Raw genomic sequence first — 20,468 nt, forward strand, 5'->3', positions numbered from 1 at the left:
GCGCAGCGCTCCCTCAGTACTGACCCTCTGACAGCGCAGCGCTCCCTGAGCACTGACCCTCTGACAGCGCAGCGTCCCCTCAGCACTGACTTTCTCACAGTGCAGCACTGCCTTAGCCCTTCACTGGAAATTTCAGGCTGTGTTATGATCTGACAATTCATAATTTGTTATATGTTTTGAGTCCTGGTAATTGCTGTCTGTAATGATCAGGGATGGACAATATGCAGTCTGCTAGATTATGGTGAGCGTAAGTGTTCCTGTTGGCATCTGACCTTCGTGTTTTGTCTTACTTTTAACTTTGTGGGTCATTTGTTCTCACATTTTGCGCTGTATCCCGTGTTCACTGGAAATTTATCCCAGAAGCCCCATGAGAACAATGTCTAACATAAGGCTAACTTAGTTGACTTTGCTTTGATTGTAAACATGTGGTGAATGTGTCATTGTACCAGGACTCTCAAAATCCTACTGATAGCATTCCAATACTATAATAATTTCTCTCTCTTTGCTTGGTTTCCAGATATCCCAGATCAGTGCTCCCCTCTGCCTTGCAATCCTGTGGGTTATGACCGATGTGAGGATCAGAAGGGAACTTTCAAATGCATTTGTAAACCAGGCTGGGAGGGCGCTTTCTGTCATGAAGGTACATTATGTGTTTCATCCAGAGATTAAAGGGTTTACCTTATGAGGAGAAATTGAGCAGTTTACACCTATACTCACTCGAGTTTAGAAGAATGAGAGGAAATCTATTTGAGTTGTGTAAGATGCTAAAAGGGGATTGATAAAGTAAACAGACTGGAGGTTTCCCCCTTGTGGGACAATTGAGAATGAGAGATCCAACTTTTAGGCTAATGGTGGCATTTAAAACAGAGATAAGGGGGAATTATTTCTCTTTAAGGGTCGCAAATCTGTGGAATTCCCTCTCCCAGAGTGCGGTGAATGTTGGGACAGTGAATAACTTGAAGAAGGAGACAGATTTTTAATCAGTAATGAGTTAAAGGTTATAGGCAGGAAAGAGGAGGTCAGACTGAGATGAGATCAGCCATGATCATATCAAATGACAGAACAGGTTTAAGTTACCTAAAAAAAAAACCAAAAGAACTGCTGGAAATCATAAACCAAAACAGAAATTTCCACAAAACTTCAGCAAGTCTGGCAGTATCTGTGGAGAGAATTACCTACTCCTGCTCCTGGTTCTTTTGATCTGATGTTCCTAGAGAGGACTGGAAATTTATTATTGAACTGTACTGCCCTCTTTGTCCTCTGCCTTATGGAGAGAGCGGGAAAGTGGGACTCATTTCAAAGAGCCAACATATGAATGATGAGCCAATGATGGCTTCCTTTTGTACTTTGCGTCTTTAAATTTATTAAGAACATTGTTTGGGCAAGGTTCATTTCAACCTGCGGTAACATTTAAGCCTTTGAACAAAAGAGCAGTAAGATAATATTCACGGGAATCTTGAGGAGGCCATTCAGCCCATTTCTCCATTCCATCTGTTACTCACACACTGTACAACTGAGCAACTGACCTTCACTGATCAACCTGTCAACTCTGTGATTGGCTGAGTTAACTGATACTGTGATTGGTTCTGTTGCTAACGTTGTGACTGTCTGCATTCCAGATATTATTGAGTGTGAAATAAACAATGGTGGCTGTGAGCATATCTGCTCAAACACGGAGGGGAGTTATGAGTGCGTGTGCAAGAAAGGATTCAACATGAAGCAGGACCGTCGACATTGTGAAGGTGAGGGTGACACCTTGGGAAAATGTCCTGTGGGTTTGTACTCCGAGGGAGAGGGCCACCCTGATCACTTTAGGACTTCAGCTGTTCACACCTGTAGGCTCCCTTTGACTGACCTTTACAGATGGGAAAAATGGACAATGGGCCCAGGATAGGGAAAGACAAATCACTGGTGGGATGGGCCTGCGATTCTATTGTTTGATACTAGGATGTAAATGGGACTGGCATTCACCACTATTTGCTAAATGGGCTTGAGTTGGTGGTGTTGAGCTGCATATTGACCCACTGCTGTCTGTGAGGTGAAGATACACATGCAGTGCTTTTGCAGTGTTTTCCATTTGACTGGAGGATCATTTATTTTGAGAACATTTCAAGCTTGACACTGGGACAAAACAATCTGTTGTATTGGTACCCTATCCATCACCATCAACATTTGCTCCCCCCCCACCCCACCACCTCCTTCACTGACACTCAGTGCCAGCAGTGTGTACTATCTATAAGGTGCGCTGTAGCAACTTGCCAAGTCTTCTTTGACAACACTTTTCAAAATCCATGACCTGCATCGCTTAGAAGGACAAGGGCAGCAGGTGCATGGGAACACCATCACTGGCAAGTTCCTTTCCAAGCCACACACCATCCTGACATATCACTACTCCTTTCCTGTTGTTGGGCCACATTTCTGGAACTCCATCCCTATCAGCATTGTGGATGTCCTTCACCAATAGGATTACAGTGGGTCAAGAAGACAGCTCACCACCACCTCCGAGATGATTAAGGATGGAAAATAAATGCCGGTTTTGCCCCAGTTCTTTAAGGATTTAACAAAAGAATGATCGTGTTCCAGGATTGTTGTACAGGACATTGGTGAGGCCTCTTCTGGAATACTGTGTCCTGTTCTGGTCTCCCTGTCATATGAAGGATATTATTAAGCTGGAGAGGGTTCAGAAGAGATTTGCCAGAATGTTGCCAGGAATGGAGGGTTTGAGTTATAAGATGAGGCTGGTAAGGCTGGGACTTTTTCACTGGAGTGTAGGACCTTGGGAAGTGACCTTATAGAGGTTGTTAAATCATGAGGGGCATAGATAAGGTGCATGGTTGGTGTCTTTTCCGTAGGGTGGGGAATTTCTAGACTAGGGGGCATAGTTCAAAGGTGAGAGGAGAGAAATTTAAAAAAGACACGGGGGCGATTTTTACACAGAGTGTTGGTCTTTGTGTGGAATGAACTGCCAGAGGAAGTGGTGGATGTGGGTACAGTTACAACATTTAAAATAAGTTTAGATAAATACATGAATAAGAAATGTTTGGAGGGATATGGGCCAAGCCCAAGCAGGTGAAACTATTTAGTTTGGGATCATGATTGACATGGACTGGTTAGACCGAAGGGTCTATTTCTGTGCTGTATGAGTCTATGAATTCAATCCAGTGATGATGAGGGAGTAGCAATGTATTTGAGATCAGGCTTATGCGTATCTTGGTGGGGAACCTGTAGCTGGATGATGGGCTGCCTTTGTCTTTCTAGATAATAGTAGTCGTAGGTTTGGGAGATGTGTATAAATGTGAAGCAGTTACAGAAGTTTTCTGTCATGAGTGTGCAGTGCCTGTAGGATATTGAGTAATGAGATGTTAGGAAAGGTGATCAGAATATATTTTATTCCAGCCATTTTTTTTTTGGTTTAGCTGCTCCACGTGTTTAGTTAAATGGATCAGTTAAGTTGATATCTTCTTTATAAGTTGCAAATCAAATAAAAATAATTTAAACCTCCAGACATTGATGAATGCGCGTTGGATTCGGAGATTTGTGGATCGGCAGCTTGTGAAAACGCACTGGGTTCTTACAAGTGCACATGTGACCCTGGATACAAATATGACTTTTCGACAAAGTCTTGTGAAGGTAAATGCTTCCCAAACTCTATGCTGGAGTGAGAAAACTACTAACTAATCATCCTTTCAGCTGGGAGATCCTTACTGATACCAATTTGGCCATATCTTCCACTGCAGAGATTAAAATGTCAGATTTCAACAGCAAAATCAACTTGCATTTGTATATTGCCATCTGTGTAATTAAAAACTAACCCCAAAGAGCTTCACAGGAGTGGTTATCAAACAAGGTTTGACATCAATCTGCATACGGACACGTTAGAACAGGTGACCAAAAACTTGGTCAGAAAGTTAGATTTTAAGGAGCATCTTGAGGGATGTTCACTTAGAGGTTTAGGGAGGAATTCTGTAGCTTGGAGACTAGGCTGTGATGGAGCGATTAAAATTGGAAAGCTCAAGAGGCGAGAATTCCGGATGGAAGCAATCCAGAGGTAATTTTCACATTGGATTTTTGAAGGTATTGAACATTGGGGAATACTAACACACCAGTCGGTGAATTTTTGTTCAGGAAACACTGATGTGAGCTTCTTGTCTGGGTTTGCCAAGAAATCGCTCTGAAATGAACCTGCTGGAGGGAAGCAGAATGTAATTATTTTGTCAGCTACTGCTGGGTTTGTTAGACAGTTTAATTGCGCAGAGGGGTTGCAATCGTTAGAAGTTCTGGTAGTTAACACCCTGATTAGGCTCCCATCATTGAGCACAAGCTGCAAAATATAGGAATAGGAGGAGATCGTTCAGCCCCTGAAGCTTGTTCTGGTGTCCGGTTTGACCGTAGCTGAGATGAACATGCAAATTGGGAGCATGAGTAGGCCATTTTGCCCCCTCGAGCCTGTGCCCCGCCCGACCCATGTCACCTTCTGATCTTTGATCGATAATTTGTAGTGCCATTGTTTAACAAAATGTTAATTTATCTTAGTCCCAACAACAATTCAGGTTCCAAATTTCTTATCTTCTTGTGTAAAAAAGTGCCACTGAGGCCACGGTCTATTAAGGCGTATGACACTACACGCTGCAAAGTGGGCCCGATTAAATACATATCTAACATCCCAAAACTAAGTCAGAAGTCGCACATGACACCAGGTTATAGTCCAACAGGTTTATTTGAAATCACAAGCTTTTGAAGCACTGCTCCTTAAATGATTGCAGATGAACCTGTTGGGCTATAACCTGGTGTTGTGTGACTTTATCCACTTCAGTCCAACACCGGGACCTCCACATCACGGCCTAAGACCAGGGTTCCATGAGGTACTGTGGGCAATTATCAACAATCTAAGCACAGTCTTTGCTTAGCATCTACTGCTTGGTTGCCATCACACTAGACGATGCACCCTGGTTCAGTAAGTACCTGTGAACCAATAGATCAGTGGGAAAATTCTCCACTGGATGGAGAGTCATACTTAGTACAAGGGATAGTTATTGGAGCCCAATCCTCCCAGTCCCAGGATATCACTCCTGGAATTTCTTAGGGCAGTCACGCCCCTTGTACAGTACTGAGGGAGTGTTGTACTCTTAGAAGTGTCGTCTTTCAGAGGAAGTGTTAAACCAATGATGTACCTTTTCCTGCAGACATAAAGGATCCCAAGGCATTATCATGGGCAGGTGCGCTCCCTCACAAAAGCTGGATTATCTCATTGTTTATGTCATTGCTTTTTCCATGGAAATATTCATTGCTACGCTTCCTAGAGTACAGCAGTGACAACACTTTATTAGCTGTAAGACATGCTGAGGCAGTGAAAGGTGCTACAGGGGTATAAGTCTTTTTGTAAAATGTAACAAGTCAAGGAGATGTGTAATAATATTGAATCTTTGTTCTGTCACTCAGATGTAGATGAATGTGAAGAGGATATCTGTGCTGGAGATTGTGTCAATACCCGTGGTGGATATGCTTGTTTTTGCGATGGAAAGCAAGACCTAAAGTTGGCACCAGACTTGCGGACTTGTACAGTAAGACCCTTGTTTGTACTTCGTCTCCTTGGTGGAACCATGGGGATATAAGACAACCTGACCCCACCTGATTGATTTATTTTGTGGCGATTTAATGAGTGCATTTTAGCAATTGTCTACTTCCATTCACAATTCGTCAGATGCTGAAGCAGTTCTTGCTTATCATGCAGCAAGACCTGGACAAGTTCCATATTTGAGCTGACAATGTTCACACCACACAAATGCTAAGCATTTCGAATAAAATTTAATCACCTTCTCTTGATATTCAATGGTGTTACCATCCCTGAATCTCCAACCAGTAAAATCCTCGGTGTTAACCATTGACCAGAAACTGAACTGGATGAGCCCAACTGTGGCTACATGAGCAGGTCAGATGCTGGGAATTCTGTGGCAAGTAACACATTATTTTTTCCTTAAAGCCTGTCCACTATTGGCAAGGCATAAGTGAGGAATGTGGAGGAATACTTGCCACTTGCCTGGATGAGGAGCACAGCTCCAGCAGCACTCAAGAAACTCAATAGTGTAGTCAGGTGTTTTGGATGGTCGCAAGAATGTAGGAGTTGTGGGGGTGTTCATCTGGGCCGCTATGATTGTGAAGCCTTTGAAGGGCATACACTTTTGGCGACTGATTATTAATATTTATCCAACAGGAAACAGAAGTGAGTTGTTGGTCTTGTAGAAAGGTCTCCATTGAGACATTTTGACAAAAACAAGTGTCTTTAAACATTTGCTACATTGTAAAATTTGCTGTAAGACATTTTTCTCAAAAGCAGGAGATTTCTGAAGAAGGGTCCAGACCCGAAACTTCAGCTTTCCTGCTCCTCTGATGCTGCCTGGCCTGCTGTGTTCATCCAGCTCCACACCTTGTTATCTCAGATTCCAACATCGGCAGTTCCTTCTGTCTCTGACCAGCTCGGTGTCTCTTTGTTTCAGTTTATTATGCCGTGTGCTTCATTGAACACTTGGAAAAATGAAGGCTCCTTGTACCTGGGAAGATTTTTCAAAGGGACACCTGTGATGCGTTTTAACTTCAAAAGAAAGCAGCAAACGAGGTGAGGCACTGTCACCACTGCAGGATTTTACTGTTGGGTGAGTCCAGAGCACAGGATTTTACAATCAGAGCCAGGATGTTCAGGGGGTGAGGTCAGGAAGCATTTCTACACACACAGTGGGCAGTGGAAATCTGCAACTGTCTGCCACAAGAATCTGTTTTGACCAGGGTCAATTCTAAAATTGCTATTGGGTGAAGTGATTAATGGAAATGGCACCCAGGTGGAGATATGAAGCTGAGATCCAGCCGAGTTACCATCAGTTTGAGCAGCAGAACAGATTTGAGGGGCTGAATGGTCTCATGTTCTTACTGTGTCTTTGAGTGGGAGAATTGTGAAACTGCGCACAGTTGATACTAGAATTTGTCTTTGTTGGAAAGTATAGTAAATGCTTTATTGGCTGCAGAAAACTTTGGGATCTTGTGATGTCAGGAAGGTGCTATATAAAGGTAAGTTCTTTCATTCTTTTTATTAGGAAGCACGCTCCTTCACCCTGAAACTTTCATCTTTTAAAGTTGAGTGAATTTTGTTTCAATTCGATGAGAGCGGGTTGTATAAAGTTTGAACAAAACGTACAAATAACTAACAAAGCTAACCATGGACGTAAATTGCTTCCTTATTCAAAATTGAAACTTGTTGAATCAATCCTTTCAAATGTCTTATGAAACAATACTTGTCCTAAGTTTTTGGTTTGAATCCCTGTGTGGGGCCCTCCTGGCACAGCCTGTGAGAATATTGCCATCTCACTCAGCCAAGATGGGACTGTGTCCAGAGCTCACTAATGGCTAAATATTGTGCAAGCTCTTACAGAGCCCCAGTTGCACATGATTATCAGTCTTTCGTCCCACTGGGCAGGACTCCAGAATATTTGACAGTGCTTAGGCCTTTGGCCTTTCAAATCATTAATGTTGTCTAGAAGTAGCAAAACAATGAAAGCTTTGAACACAGGAATAGAGGAAGATCATTGAACCCCTCCAACCTGTTCCTTTATTCATTGAGATCCCGGCTAATCTGTTCCATTGATCTGGAGACTGTGACTGAGCGAATGTCAGTCGATCTCAGTGTTGAGTTTGAAGCAGTAAAATTGTCCCTATCCAAAACTCTGCTGCCTGTGTGCTATAACTCTCACACAGTCCTATTCCCCTTCCCCCCCGGCCATGGTTTCGTTCTGCCAACAGCTGAATTGTAGAATTTCTGTTCTTATTTTCAAATCTCTCTAGGGTCACCTCCTTCCCTCCTCACAACCCCCTGTGATCTCTGTCCTCATTGAGTTCCAACCTTCCAAACCGCCTCAATTCTAAGCTCCATAACTGGTGGCCATGTCATCAGCTGCCTAGTGCCTAATGCAGAAATTGTCTCACTTAAAGTCTCTTGCCAAATTCTGGGAGGACATAGACAGGGCGGATAGTCAGAGGCTTTTGCCAAGGACAACTACAAGTTCAAGGTGAGAGTGGGAAAGTTTGGGGAGAAGCACAGGGGAAAATTTTTCACACAAAGGGTGGCAGGTGCCAATGGAGGTGTTGGCAGTGTTTAAGATGTATCTTGAGAGACACATGGACAGGAAGTGAACAGATGATAGAAACTGCACAACAAGTAGTGGGTCTAAAGAATTAGAATCGGTGCAGACTTGGTGGGCTAAAGGATCTTTTCCCATGCTGCATTGTATTGTATTGTATAATTTGTATTTCTCTCCCCTTTTAACTCGCTTCTTAAAATCTGCCCCTTTGAACAAGTGTTGGTCACCTAGTCATCTACCCTAATTTCTCCATATATGCACAAATATCTGTGGCTGACTGTTAACAATCCTGTGAAATTCCTCGAGATGCTTTATTTGCCTAAAGGCACAATATAAATCCAAATTGTTTTACGAGTTAAACATATGGGGAGTGGCTGGTGGTGAGGACTGTTTAACTTCGTGAAGATTAACTGGGAAAGTCTGTTGGTTTTGCATTGCCTGCAGGGGTTCATGACATACCATGTGTTCAGTGGCGGGTGTGAGATCATTGGATGGTCGTGTGGTGCACACACCCAGGCTAGCATCCAGTCAGGATTGATGACACTTGTTGTAAGAGTGTTCCTCGGTAATCTGTGCAATGACTGGTTGGTTGTTTTTTTTTTTAATGGGCAGCTTCTCTGTAGAATTCGATTTTCGAACATTTGATACGGAAGGTACAATATTCCAAGCTGGACATCAGCAAAACAGCACCTGGATCATGCTGGGACTACATAATGGGAAGCTGCAGGTTCAGTACAGTAACAGCAACGAAGCCACAGCTGGAGTCACCACTGGAGGTCCACTCCTGAACAATGGCAATTGGCACACAGTACGTTCACACTTGCCTACCACTCCTCTTCTACCTTTTTAAGGAGCGTTTGCAGGACTTTGGGGTTTAGCTACTTTTGTTATTACAGCAAACTTTTTATTAACAGGCACCTGTGGGACCAAGAGATCCACATAATCAATCTAAAAACACACATTAAGTAATAGAAATGTAACGCAGGGTGTACACATCACTATTATACTTTATTTAAAGCATAACAGCATAGATCACTTAAATAATAATGCAAGTTTGTCTTAAATAAACTTACCGGCAGAGAGCCTTCTCTCTCACACCCTCAATTCACTGCTTGTGCATCACAGAGATCATAATAATAGAGTAATCTCCCAGTATTTCAGGGATATAATTTTTGCCAGTTTATTGGGAGCAGTGGTTAATGAGGTGCCAATTAAAACAAAGTAATTACAATCCCTTCAGTGCTGATGCACATGAGAGGAGTGTGCTCACGGCTTTCAAAGTTGTACAGGCCCTGCCTTTTCAGTGTGGCATCTTACACATTGCATTGACTGTTTCCATTAGTGGGCCAGGTTTCACTTTGCTGTTTCTGAAGGTGCAAAATATATTTCCGTTTCAGATTTCTGTTGAAGAGTCCAGGAACAGCTTGATTGTGAAAGTTGCCCGAGAGGCGGTGATGCATATTAACATCCCCACAAGCCTATTCCAGAAGACACAAAGATCATTTCAGATAGACATTGCTGTTGGAGGCCTACTTAATGACAGGCAGCTTGTTAAAACGGTAATTGACTTAATTATGCGCTGCTTTCCAATGATCAGGCTAAGTTTCAGGATTGCTTACAGAGTATGTTGAGACACTCGCATCCTACAGCAGCCTTGTTTCTCTCATTTCAATTAGATGAGCTTCCTCTGAAATGATTCCTTTTCCTCTAAGTTCCCTGTTGGGGACATTCCACAACTGTGATTCTCAATTACCGGATGACCTCATGTTCTGATTGGTCCTTGTGCAGATTAATCCCCGATTGGATGCCTGCATGCGTGGATGGAACTGGATGAATGGGGAAGACACGATAACAAGTGAGACTATCAAACACGATGAAAGGTTGCAATGTTTCTCTGATGTTGAGAGGGGGTCCTACTTTCCTGGATATGGCTTTGCCACTTTTGACATCAAATACGGTAAGTGGACCATTTTGTTCATATTTCACCAGACTGGAGCTCTGTCATTGACTGGCTACCTTCATGTCATTTATGAAAAAGCTTCCCTTTTTTCAACTTTGATGACAGAAGCCTTGTGTACTCCTGATGCCTGAGGCCTGGTGTTAACGCATCACTATCAGCCTCTTGAAGAAAATTACCTATGAAGTTCATTTGTATGAGCTAAAATAGCCCTTGATTCAGAGTGAAGAATGTCTTAATATCCATAAATTAATTTGTATTTTTGTTTCGGCTCAATTATGAACTGGAATGGTTTTGATCTGTGAGTTGCTCTGTGTCATTAGGCTTACTCTTTTTTTTGGGCTCTTTCCATGCACTTACCTGATCTCTCCAACCCCAATGACAATCAACATCTTCTAAGATGCTGCCTTTACAGCACAGTTTAATCATCATGTTTGCTGCTAGTTACCTGCTCCAGACTGGTAATGAGCAGCATTGAGATCCAGCACTGAATACTCAGACCACCCCATCACTTATCAGACCAATCAGGCAGACTATCTGTGCAGAACTTTCAGACACAGTACAACTTACTATGTATTATCACCCTGAACTTTTGGGATTTCATTTACACGTCCAACTGGCTGATGGTTTTTGGATCTCCCAAATAGAGGTTGATGTTTTAAAAAATGTATATGTATTCACACACTAATTTTTTGCTAAATGTTTTTCTGGTATTCCAGAAAAGTGCAACTTTAAATGATTCAACTTTAAGCAAATCAGATCTTCCCCATTACAACCAAAGTGAAGGCTGTGGTTGGGTTCTATAGGACCTTTCTCACCACATTCTACTGTTTTAAGTAGAAACACTGTTCAATCCTAAATTCTGTATCTGTAATTCTTTTACTAATTTGTGGAATATGGGTGTCACTTCCTGGGCCAGCATTATTGCCCATTCCTAACGGAATCACTTGAAAGGCCTGTTCAGAGGTCAGTTAAAAATCAACCACATTGCTGTGGGTCTGGAGTCACATGTAGGCCAGATGGTAAGGATGGTAGTTTTCCTTCCATGAAAGGCACTAGTGAATCAAATGGGTATTTTCTACAATTGACAGTGATTAAATGGTTGTCACTACACTAGCTTTTTTATTTCCAAACTTTTAGTTGAATTAAAATTTCACCATTTTCTATGGTGGGATTCAGACCTGTGAGCCCAGGATTGTAGTTTGGATCTCTGGATCACTGGTCCAATGGCATTACCACAACCCCTCCATTCCAAAATTATGCTGATTGGGTTACATGACACGACCTCAGAATTGACACGAGACAAAGCTTAAGTGGGAATGCCAACACCAAGAGCAAATCCAGTCCCATTATGTCCATGATGTTGAAGCAGAGCTGTGCTGAATAAAACACGTTATAACAATCCTGATTAGGGCAGTGCAATCGGCTCATGTGGAACGGATAACGTACTGTGTGGAATCTTACTTAACGAAAGAAGGAATTGTTGCAGAGTGATAGAATCACACAACGCAAGAGGCCTATCAGCCCATCATGAGGCAATGCATTCCATATCTTGCCAACTTGCAGTATAAAATATTTTCCTTATCTTACCCCCTCAGTTTCCGTAAAATTTAAAATCTGCATCCCTGGTCACAGACCAACTGAGCTCCGTTATTGTTAAAACTGACTGGTCCTGATTTATTCACTGTAATGAAGTAAACAAGCATGCCAGGGGTTATGGGTATCAGACAGGAAGTGGAGCTGTGACCACGATCAGACCTTTAATGAATGGTGTAGCAGGCTTGAAGGACCAAATAACCTACTCCAGCTGGTAAGTTTTTTATTGACTGTGCACTTTGTAAGTCCCCTTTAGAAAAGGGTTCTTCAACCTGTGCTGGGCGAGTTTGACTAAACAAAAAGACTTTGTTTTTCTAAACTCAGCGACAAAACCGAGCAAAGACGATGGGAGCTGGGCGATAAATGTGGACCTTTCAATCCGGCCCTCATTAGACACTGGAGTCTTGTTTGCTATTGTCAGTGGCAGCAACGTCTCACTTTCCCTGGCCATTACGGATTTGGATGCAGATACACAGGTAATGAATGCGATGAAATAATGGAATTGGACATGGATGTCAGAGAACAGTGATCTTCTCACCTTGTGGGTAACGCTTCTAAAGAATGGGCTTCTGCTCATTGTTTCATAAAATTGGGGATGAAGGCGTTTGCAGACCAGCTCCCGACTCAGTGACAGATTCTTGCCGGGTCAAGCTCCACAATGTGGGAAGACACGTCCCTTCCTGAAACATGAATGATAGCCAGCAGTCAAGGACTGTGGTATGGGAAAGGTCAAAGGGCTTCAGGGGTGAAAAGTTGCACAGGAAGAGGTGAGAGAGGGGCCTCAATAGCGTGAAAAGCCATCTGACTATGACTATTTCTTACGGGAGTAACTGGGGAAGTGTCCACTGTTCCTTCTGTCGGTCTGCTCCTGTGTTCAAACTGTTTGGGCCGTGCATAGATCAAACATACTCCTTGTTGACATTGTAATTTCCAGACCCAAGCTACCACGCTGTTTGTTTGGATAAAGAGAGATTCACTCTGGTAAGAGGAGGTTTGCTGAGATTGTGTTAAAGAACGGTGGGGGACAGTGTAGCGGACTTTCTAACTCTGCATTTAACCCATGCTGCTATTCTGACCCAGTCAGGAGGGGTGACTGATTCCAAATCCTACTCCTCCACTGTCCACCACAATGTTTGAATTTAAAGCGAGTGATTATATCAATACATACTCTCTCACACTCTCTCACACACACACTCACATTCTCTCACACTCTCTCACACTCTCTCACACACTCTCACACTCTCTCACACACTCTCACACACTCTCTCACACGCACACACAGTCATCTGGATTTGAAACATTAGCTTACTTTCTCTCCATGGATGCTGCCTGACCCGCTGTGATTTCAGCATGTTTTTGTTTTCAGTGCAAATTCCAGCATCTGCACTAATTTGCTCCTAGGCTGTGTACATAGTTCAGTGTCAGGAACAAGTCACCCTGTTTCCTTGCATTAACCAATAAATAAGTATCTTATTTAAAAATAAAACTTATGAAGCACAGATTATTAACAGCTTTGAGCTATGCAAGTATTTCCAAGTAATCACACCATTCTGTGGCTATTGTGTTCAAAACCAACAGATTTAACACCCACATGTCTGGTCATATGACCTCTCTCTGAACGTGTTGTAGCTTCTGTGATTGCATCTAAGCAGCTAGTGTTCTTTGTGGTGAAACGCACTATTTGTATCCACTTTCTGGGCCGTTCAAGCCTGCAATCTGACTGGAAACATATATGGAACAGTTCCAAGGGATGCTAGATGGTATTGTTCAATGTTGCCCAGCTTTGCAAAGTTCAGTATTTCCATTGTCATTGAAGAGGAATTTGGAGGGGACAGGCAGTGAGAAGCAGACAGAGACAGAGCCCCTCTGTCAGGAAATACTACTGTTGACTGTGCTGCTAAACTATGTGTGTTATCTGAAAAGTTAATTTATAATACTGTTCTGACCTGACAGCGCCTGATGCACGTTTAACTCATCCAAAATGTGAATGAGTTGCAGAGTTAAACGGCAGGAAACAGACCCTTTAGTCCAACCAGTCCATGCCAAACATAATCCCAAACTAAACTAGTCCCACCTGCCTGCTCCTGGCCCATATCCCTCTAAACGTTTCCTATTCATGTACTTATCTAAGTGTCTTGTAAATGTTGTAACTGTGCCTGTATCCACTACTTCTTCAGGAAGTTCGTTCCACGCGTGAACCACCCTTTACCCTTCATGTCTTTTTTAAAGCTCTCTCCTCTCACCTTAAAAAATATGCCTCCTAGATTAAAATCCCCCACCCTAGGGAAAAGACACTGACCATTAACCCTATATATACCCCTTATGATTTTATAAACCTCCATGAGGTCACCTCTCAACCTCCTAGTCTATCCATCCTTTCTTTATTAGAATAGGACCTGCAGTTTGATGAGCATCAGAATCATCAGGAATGAAAAGCAGGAATAAGTTCAAAAATTGGATGTTTGAATAATGAAGCTCATAGTAAATCATGTAAGAAATTCACAACAAAAGCACTTCCGTACTATCAACTCAGCACAATCCTGGGTGTCAATGTCAGTTTGACATCAGTCTCAAGTAGTTGTACTAGAACGTCTCCAGGATCTGAGCACAGAATCTCGGGTGACTATTCAATGCAGAACTATGGGAGGGGCATTTTACCATTATATCTTCTGGTAATGTTTGATAATGCTCCTGTAAAGCACCTTGTTAATTTACTGTGTTAAACTGATACAGAAGTGCAACTTGTGTTTTGTTAGGACATCATCCTAGTTATCGAGAATGTGATTGTTTACAAACTGGAAGGACTGGCGCTTTGTACCGGAGACAAATGGCCCGTACAGCTCATTGTAACAAGAAGCCGTATCATCCTAGAATCTTCTGGAGTGGTTGGTGAGAGCCCATTGGAAAGGTCAGAGCTGGCAGAACGTCTCTCTAAACTGGACCAGTATATGCAAGGCTCAGGACTGACCTACTTGGGTGGAGTTCCAGGTAAAAGCAATGATGAATACCTGTAGCATGTTCACATCCTTATCCACATCACCTTCATTTCCTGTTTCATGATCTTCTTTGTTGCATTCCATATCAACGTTTTGCCTGTCACACTGTAATTGTGAACCTTCTGCCACGATGTGGTGCTATTTCTTGGTCAGCTGTGTGAACAATGTTGGGAGTTGGCTAGTTATCCCGTGGAAATATTGTATTATTCAGGATTTCTCCAAGTGCCACACTTTCTCTCTTGGCATTTTATTGGAAAATTGTTACTTGCTGATGTTTACATGAGCCCTCCATCCACCCTAGCTCACCTAAACGCTCACCCATCCTGGCACCAGATTGAATTCAGTGAGTTGTATGGTGACAACTATTTCGAACATAGAACTGTACAGCACGGGAGTGGGTCCTTCGGCCCACGATGTTGTGCCCAACAAATGTTAACCAAGTGAAACTAATCCCTTCTGCCTGCCCTTGGTCCATATCCCTCCATTCCTTCCATATTCATGTGCTTATCTAAAAGTCCCTTAAAAGCCCCTTATTGTATCTGCCTCCACCACCACCCCTGGCAGCGTGTTCCAGACTCCTACCGCTCTCTGTGTAAAAAAAAACTTGCCCCTCATGTCTCTTTTGAACATTTTCCCTCTCACCTTAAATGCATGCCCTCTAGCATTAGACATTTCAACTCTGGGAAAAAGATACTGACCGTCAACCCTATCTATGCATCTCATAATTTTATAGACTTCTATCAAATCTCCCTTCAGCCTGCGCCGTTCAAGGGAAAACAATCCGAGTTTTTCTAGCCTTTCCTTATAGCTCAAACCCTCGAATCCAAACAGCATCCTGTAAACCTGTTCTGCACTGTCTTCCTGTACTGTGATGACCAGAATTGAACACCATACTCTAAGTGTTGCCTAACTAAAAGCTGCAACGTGACGTCCTGACTTTTGACCATAATTCACTGACTAATAAATGTAAGCATGCCATACACCTGCTTTACCACCCTATCTACTTGTATGGCCACTTTTAGGGAGTGCTGCCCACAACTCCCATGTCTGCATTTCCAATGTCTCTGATTTCTCTCTCTCTCAACTCACCACCCAGGGCACGGCATACTCGAATCACCTCACTCCTTCTTTGACATTTAACAGACATGAGGACTACACTTGGTGTTTACTTTGGGTGACATTCAAACACACAAATCAAAACTCATTTGTGGGTCTTGGCTGTTTATAGATGCAAGAGACGACATGTCATTGTTTGGGTGAGGGCTTACCTGCCTGTGACACAACCAGACTGCTCATTGTCATTAACAGTGAGGAAAGGGCCTGTCATTTCTTGACACACTCGCACTTTGTGTAAAAGTCAAGGAATATACATAAGACCCAACACTGCTCATTGGGTGAATTCAACTTGCTGGTGTTACTTAATCCTGGAGTATCTGGAATTTCCTCTGATACAAAGATATAATAAAAGTGTCAGATTTGCCATTGCTACTGTCTAATGTTTTACAATTTCTTGTTTGCAGATGTCCCAACAACATCTCTCCCAGTGACAGCCTTCTACAGTGGCTGTATGGAAGTTCGCATCAATAACCACCACATAGATATGGATGAAGCTCTTTACAAACACAATGACATAAGGTCACACTCCTGCCCTCCAATGGATGAAAGAGATTAGCAAAATGGTACTCAACCTCCAGCCTGCATGCTACACCAAAGCTGTTTCCTGTTCGTTCTGAGAACTGATGTGACTGATTCGCTTGTAGCTTTAAAAGTGAAGGTTCTCTTCCTCTATGGAGTGGAAGAAAGTGAAGGTTGTTCAGTAGCAAAGGCTCATGAGACATTGCCAGACAAAATGTGTGACAGGTTGTTTTGTAATGATGACAGTGGCTATAATACAATTTTGCAATCGTAATTAGTTATAAACCAGATAAAAGCAACTCAGTGAATTGGGATTAGACAGGAACAGATCAACCCTGGCAATGAACAGCAGGGTTTTTAGATGCTTATCCTAATGTACCCAATAAGCTGATCACAGAATCGTGTACTAATGCTTTTCAAATGTGGCTTGTATAAAATACATAAAGTACATTTACTTTGTTACAGTCAAACTGTATGTCTGTGGACACTGGCATTTCAAAACTTGGCCAAATACTCCACACACTGAAGACAGCTAACCAAAAAAAGCCATGATACTTTGTTTCTAAGACTCAGATACTCGAAGTGCAAAGTTTATAAAATAGTTTTGTCTGCTTAAAGTTGTGTGATTTCATCAGTGCAACGGGAAAACATTATTTTGCTGAACCTACTGATCACTACAGAGTAGATCCAGATCTAGTGGATCATAATGTTGTAAATCACCTCACAGCAGTATAAATAATCACAATGCACTAGATTGTTGTCTCGTGGAACACCACATAGTAGATTACCATGCAGTAGCCCATTGCTTATTGGGTCAGAATAAAAGGTTCAAATCATTTAGAATAAAAGGTTCAAGTCATTTAGCACTCATAGAAGGATGAAGAATGAGGTGACATTGATTTAAAGTGATCTGCAAACGTAACAAATGCAATGTTTAAAAAAAAATACATTTTCACAAAATGAGTGGTTTGAGTCTGGAATGAACTGCCTGGAGGTATGGTGGAGGCCAAGTCAGTTCAAACATTCAAGGGGGTATTGGATAATTATTTGAATAAAAGCAATGCGCAAGGGTATGGGGAAAAGACAAGAGAATGGCACCAAGTCGTAATGCTTGATTAAGAACTAGTACAGTCAGGATGGGCCGAATGGTGTCTTTATTTTATGAGACGGATCCTCCTTGCTATTGGTTGGATCTGCTTTGGCAATTGGCTTGCAGGGGGTGCAGTGGCCCGTTTCTTATACCTTTCTTCATGGGATGTAGGTGTCACTGGTTAGGCCAACATTTTGTTCTCCGTTCCTAATTACCCTGAAGAAGGTGGTGGTAAGCTGCCTTCTTGAATCACTGCAGTCCATTTGGTGTAATTCACCCGCAATGCTGTTAGGGCGGGAGTCCCAAGATTTTGATCCAGTGGCAGTGAAAGAAGGACGATGTAGTTCCAGGTCAGGATCGAGTGTGGCTTGGAGGGGAACTTGCAGGCAGTGGTTTTCCCATTGTATCTGCTGCCCTTGTCCTATAGGGTGGAGGTTGTGGGTCTGCAAAATGCTGTTAAGGAACCTTGATGAGTTGTCGCAATGTATGTTGTAGACAGAACACGTTTCTGACACCATGTGTTAGTTGAGGAGGGACTGAATGTTGAGGATGGTGGCTGGTGCGATAATCAAGTGGTTGTGGATGATGTCAAGCTTCTTGAGTGTTGTTGGAGCTGCACTAATCTAGGGAATATTCCATCATACTCCCGACTTGTTCCTTGTGGACTGGCTTTGGGCAGTCAGGAGATGAATTACTCGTCTCAGAATTTCTGATCTCTCACTAGATTGGTATCAGGGATGACAAAATTAAGGGGTGATTTAATTTACATTTATGAAGTATTTTGATAAGTGTAAACAAAGAGCAACCATTTCCACTGGCTGGGGTGTCAGTTTACAGAGGCACAAATAAGAAAAATGGTAAAATAACCAGAGGGGCTGATGAGTAGAATGTCCTTTGCACACAACAACTTGCTCTGATCTGGAGTGTGCTGATTGAAAGGGCAGTGGAAGCAAATTCGATCGTAACTTGCAAAAAGGAATTGGGAAATGTTTGAATTGCAGAAACTTGCAGGGCTAGGGACAGGGCAAGTGGAACTTAATGGGCATGTCTTACAAAGAACCAGAACAGGAACGATGCCCTTTGTGGCGCACTGTATCAAATGAAGGCACATTCTCATTATAAATCAGTATGGCCAGTTGGTGCAATGACAGCTAAATGTCAGCAGGTGTCAGTCTCTGACAGATGTAAACAACAGGGTAAATAGGGACAGTAAATCATCTCAGAATCCCACTCATTTTGGAGTGTGTCTGGGGGTGTCTACACGCGAATCTTCCAGATGAAGCAAAGCTACTTCAAAGGATCCATTTTTCAAATCAGAATTTCACAATAAACTTCAAAGCAAAACATTATCCGTTTCATTATCTAACAATGTTAATTGTCTTGGATGGACAGCAACACAGAAAGTTCTGTGTTCGTTGCCTCCGAGGGATAGCTTATGTGGCGAAATTCCTTAAACTGGGCTCCTCTTCACTGGAACAAAGATTTTAGGATTCAGACAAAAATCGATGGCTAGAGAAACCATTTCTACTGGTGGTGTTGGGGGAGGTGGAGTGTGAAGTCTAGGATGAAGGAGCACAAATGTAAAATCAGTGTCAGGACATTCACGGAAGAAAGTGGGAAACATTTCGTGACAGAAAGGGTGGCAGGAGTGTGGAAGTCACTCACAGTGAAGGTGACAGATGCTGGGGATCACTTAATAATTTTAACTTGAGATTGATCAGATCAGCAATGTGTAGGCCAGGTGGATTAGCCACGGGAAATGTACAGTTATAGGGATAGGTGCGGATGGGGTGGCGGGGGCGGGGGGGATGTGTGTTGGGTCTGGGTGGGATCTCTTTGAACGGTCAGTGCGGACTTGGTGGGCAGAATGGCCTGCTTCCATGCTCTAAGGAGTCTACGATTCCTGGACAGGAGTATGAGGGGACGGTGGAATATTTTAGTACAAGATCTGTTATGATCACACTGAGAAGTGGAACAGACTTGAAGGGCTGAACGACTTCCTGTTTACTGCAACATTCCAGTGAACATTTGGAAGGTCCAGCAGAATGGATAGGTTTGCTAGAATTGAATAATGGAGCTGGCCACCATTGGAGAAACATTGTTTTTGTGTTTCTGTTCGGTGAACCGAGACCAATTTAAAAGGGGAATAACAGAGTGGAGAGTTTGTAAGGGTAGAAGGGTCACCTTGAATGCAGCTCCTGCTTGTTCTCTCTAAGTTCATCAAATTATTCCTGAACTCATTGATCAATCAGTACCAAATCAGACAGGACATGTGGACTTAGTCCAATGGAGGAGTTTGATAATGGCGGGACAGTTTGTTAGCACTTTTAGGGAGGGTTTAAATTAGCTTGGCAGAGGGACAGGAAACTGAACATAGCTTCAAAGAGAAGTGAAGCTGAAAATGGAGGGCAGAAAGTTTGCAAATGGGTATAGATGATTGAGGAAACAGAGGCTAGAAAATGGAGTTGTTTGGTCATTGGTTGTAAAACTAAACACAAGAAGTTTAGGAAATAAGACCGAGAAGCTGAGAGCACAGATTAACATCTGGGACTACAATATAGCTATTAATGAGACACAGTAGAAAGAGGGAAGCAATTGGTATCAACACTCCTGGTTACAGGGTCTTCAGATAACAGAGGGGGATATAAAAAGGGGAGTTGGTTAATATACATTCACAGCTGTGAGGAGGGAGAACATGATAAACAATCATTAAATGAGACCATATGGCTTGAACTGAATAACAAGATAGGTGCAATGAGACTGCTGGGAGCGCACAACAGCGTCCCAAATACTTGGGCAGAAAGGAGGAGGCAGCTTCTGCGCTCTTGAGCCTGGGTCTCGGCCATTCCATCTACTTTTTTCTTTTCTTGTCTATTTCTGTTTTTCTCTTTTTTCTTAGTATTTTAGCAGCTTTTTTTTAAACTTACCTCCTGGAGAGAGCTTGGTCGTGAAGGCAGCAGCGGGGACAGAGCATGGCATCAGCTGGGGCCCAGCGTTAGCCAGATGGTGGTTGGTGGCGAAACAGCTGGTGAGCCTGGGCAGGATTTAGTCCAGAGCGGGTGAAAGCG

The 20,468-nt window shown here is 42.7% G+C and overlaps 1 protein-coding gene across 1 annotated transcript in view; it reads left to right on the forward strand.

Moving 5' to 3' along the window:
* LOC109918805 (growth arrest-specific protein 6-like) overlaps nucleotides 1-16,927 on the forward strand; it is a 29,209-nt gene extending 12,282 nt beyond the window's left edge. Inside the window, exons 5-15 of the mRNA XM_048598122.1 lie at nucleotides 518-640; nucleotides 1,620-1,742; nucleotides 3,505-3,630; nucleotides 5,440-5,561; nucleotides 6,495-6,613; nucleotides 8,739-8,934; nucleotides 9,524-9,685; nucleotides 9,915-10,083; nucleotides 12,004-12,155; nucleotides 14,436-14,667; nucleotides 16,196-16,927. Of these exons, the coding sequence (XP_048454079.1) occupies nucleotides 518-640; nucleotides 1,620-1,742; nucleotides 3,505-3,630; nucleotides 5,440-5,561; nucleotides 6,495-6,613; nucleotides 8,739-8,934; nucleotides 9,524-9,685; nucleotides 9,915-10,083; nucleotides 12,004-12,155; nucleotides 14,436-14,667; nucleotides 16,196-16,347 (1,676 nt within the window). The 3' untranslated portion in view covers nucleotides 16,348-16,927. The remainder of the gene's footprint in view (nucleotides 1-517; nucleotides 641-1,619; nucleotides 1,743-3,504; nucleotides 3,631-5,439; nucleotides 5,562-6,494; nucleotides 6,614-8,738; nucleotides 8,935-9,523; nucleotides 9,686-9,914; nucleotides 10,084-12,003; nucleotides 12,156-14,435; nucleotides 14,668-16,195) is intronic.
* The last annotated feature ends 3,541 nt before the right edge of the window (nucleotides 16,928-20,468 follow it).

The sequence above is a fragment of the Rhincodon typus genome, chromosome 6 (assembly GCF_021869965.1).
Source record: "Rhincodon typus isolate 14 chromosome 6, sRhiTyp1.1, whole genome shotgun sequence".
Taxonomy (NCBI): Eukaryota; Metazoa; Chordata; class Chondrichthyes; order Orectolobiformes; family Rhincodontidae; genus Rhincodon; species Rhincodon typus.